This window comes from Penaeus monodon, chromosome 33, assembly GCF_015228065.2.
Source record: "Penaeus monodon isolate SGIC_2016 chromosome 33, NSTDA_Pmon_1, whole genome shotgun sequence".
Taxonomy (NCBI): domain Eukaryota; kingdom Metazoa; phylum Arthropoda; class Malacostraca; order Decapoda; family Penaeidae; genus Penaeus; species Penaeus monodon.
The window spans coordinates 6,091,412-6,093,967 of record NC_051418.1 but is presented as its reverse complement, the minus strand read 5'-3'; the positions used below and the strand labels follow the sequence as shown (position 1 = coordinate 6,093,967).

General features: G+C 35.4%; 1 protein-coding gene across 1 annotated transcript in view; it reads right to left on the bottom strand.

The window, feature by feature from the left end:
* Positions 1 to 121: 121 nt before the first annotated feature.
* Positions 122 to 2,556, bottom strand: part of LOC119593965 — an 8,036-nt gene continuing 5,601 nt past the window's right edge. The window contains exons 6-8 of the mRNA XM_037942986.1: positions 2,096 to 2,256; positions 1,598 to 1,702; positions 122 to 1,391 (exon numbers count right to left, since the gene is read on the bottom strand). Of these exons, the coding sequence (XP_037798914.1) occupies positions 230 to 1,391; positions 1,598 to 1,702; positions 2,096 to 2,256 (1,428 nt within the window). The 3' untranslated portion in view covers positions 122 to 229. The remainder of the gene's footprint in view (positions 1,392 to 1,597; positions 1,703 to 2,095; positions 2,257 to 2,556) is intronic.

The following is a 2,556-nucleotide window of genomic DNA, read 5'->3' as shown; positions in this document are numbered from 1 at the left end:
ATATCTGTGTGCTCTATTATAATTACTTTATTAACACTGAAATTGCAAATGCAACAGATTTCATGCCTAATGAAATCGGTAATAGTGAACAGTTACATGGAAAGGGAAAAGAAAAGAAAAGTTCAAATAACATATTTTATACAATAAATTACAAAACTTCTCTCCATATTTATCATATTAAAAAAATCTATAAATCAAATTACACAAGCATATTAACAATATCATAATCCTAAGTAACAAAGTCAGGTTCCTCTTTAATCTTGATATGCCTTCCACTTCTACTGACCTTCAAAGACGGGATAACTGCTAGGATCTGGTCATCCTCTTGGTCATCCACATTCCTCTGTCTCTTCACAGTTCTAACAACTGCCCTCAATTTCTTCTTACTGGGATCCACTGGTTTCTTACAATTATTCACCTTTACTGCTTGTGTTTCTGAAAGGACTGGGTACTGTTCTTCCCATACATGGTTATGGATATCTCGTAACATCTCATTTAGAAGTTCAGAATCAGTAAAGCTGCTGGAGGTAGACCATTTATAAAGCTTTTCAATGATTTCTTGGGATGACAGTTTTGGGTCTGCAGGAAATTCTTGTTTAATACCTCCTTTCCCTTTTGGATTCTGATCGCACAATATTATACTTTTACTCTTCGGTTTTTGGAAGAGGTTCTCTGCCCTAGTTTCCACTTTTGTACGAGTCTGTATAACAATTGGTTTCTCATTTTCTGCTTTCAGTGAGTGTGATGAAGATGGAATAGACCTCTCTGGCTGGGATGATACTGTGATAGTGTAGGAGGATATGTCGCCATCCCTACCAGAAAACTGCACATCACTTTCACTTGAGACTATATGGGGTGGACTGTTTCCTTCAAATTTTGAAGCTGAAACCACTGATGAAGGGATTGTGTAAGTGACAGCTTCTTCTGTGCCATCAGCAATTTTCAATAATATTTTTCCAACACACTCAACATCAAAAGCACTCGCCACACAAGTACATTTTCTATTACCTAATTCTGTCACACAGAGAATACCATTGTGAAAAGTCATGCATTTTACACCATCCATTATGAAATCTGAATTTTCATATGCTTCTGATGCCAGCCTGTGACGCTCTTGTTCTGGTGTTAATCCCTCACGTGACTGGGCTAGCATAAGCAGGAGGCACAAATGCAGACATGGCCCTAAATATGTAAGAGTAGGACACTCACACTCCATAGTGACAAGATTTACTCTGTACACAGTTTCAGGAATATTATGGCATGGGACATGAGCCATCCAGTGTCCTTGCCAAGTAACAAGTTGTGACCATCCCTGATGCAGTAGCACTCCTGCCTGTTCACTTGCTGTTCCCTCCATCAGAATGGACATATTTACCATTCCATCAACAAAGCTGAAAATATTAAAATTACATTTATTATCACATGAATTCAATGAGATATACAATGCTGTGAAAATCTGAGATGATACTTGTGAAAGCTGTATAAGAATAAATAAGATGTTCAATCATTCAATGAATTCAAACACAAGGCAGAATCACACTGGTATAAAACATGGCAACTGTACTTATTTATTGTCATGATTACCACTGAAACTTACTTTCTATGTTCCATGACATTATCTGCAATCAGTCTCAATAACTCTTCTAAGGACTTCCTTGTATGCAATCCCTTTAAGAACTGATGATGGATTTTCAGGAAAAATCTGTGAAAAAAGCATTGTATCAGATACAGTGCTCTTAGTATCTGTGACAGTACTTTTGGAAAGTATGTGAAAAAAGTATTCTCTTCCTCTCTTATCTTAATCTCTATCTTGTCTGTCTGCCTCCATCCATCTTTATCCGTCTCTCTAGCTAACCCACTATGGCATAATTGAATCGTGAAAATTAAAGAAATGTTTAATTATCTCTTATTACTAATGGGCTCTGACAAAAAGAAAAAAATGCTAATGTAATGATGATAATATAAGATCACTAAGCACTTAATACTGTACTTTAACCTAAGTAGAAATAATTGACTATAACTAAACAATACACAAACAAAACTGAAAAGATCATGAATACATTAATCAAAGTATATGCATCAGTAATGCAGAAACCTTTCAATGAGAGAGTTGGCCTCCATGTCATAAAAACAGTTTCGACTGAAGTCGCACCACTTTTCAGCGCATGGTAACCAGTCAGCTTCTAGCATTGACGTAAAGGCTGCAAACTCTATTCTTTGCTCCATCTCACTCACAATAAAAATAAACTCCTCTTCCTGAAAAGGGGAGAATAAAATTATCAGTTTATTCATAACACAGTACATTTTCCTCTCTCAATGAAAGCAACATAACTTCTTTGTTTTCTTTTTGCTTTACTACATATGATTAAGATCAGTTACCATATTCTTTACAACCATAGAATATTGAGGAATAATTTATGGTAAATTTTATACACCTTTTATCCAACAAGTTACACTCAACACACATTGCAAGAAAAAAAATAGAACATTTGGTTTGGTAAATCAGTGTCAAAACCAATACATATTCCTATTGGTTAAATAATGTTAGAAAGAACC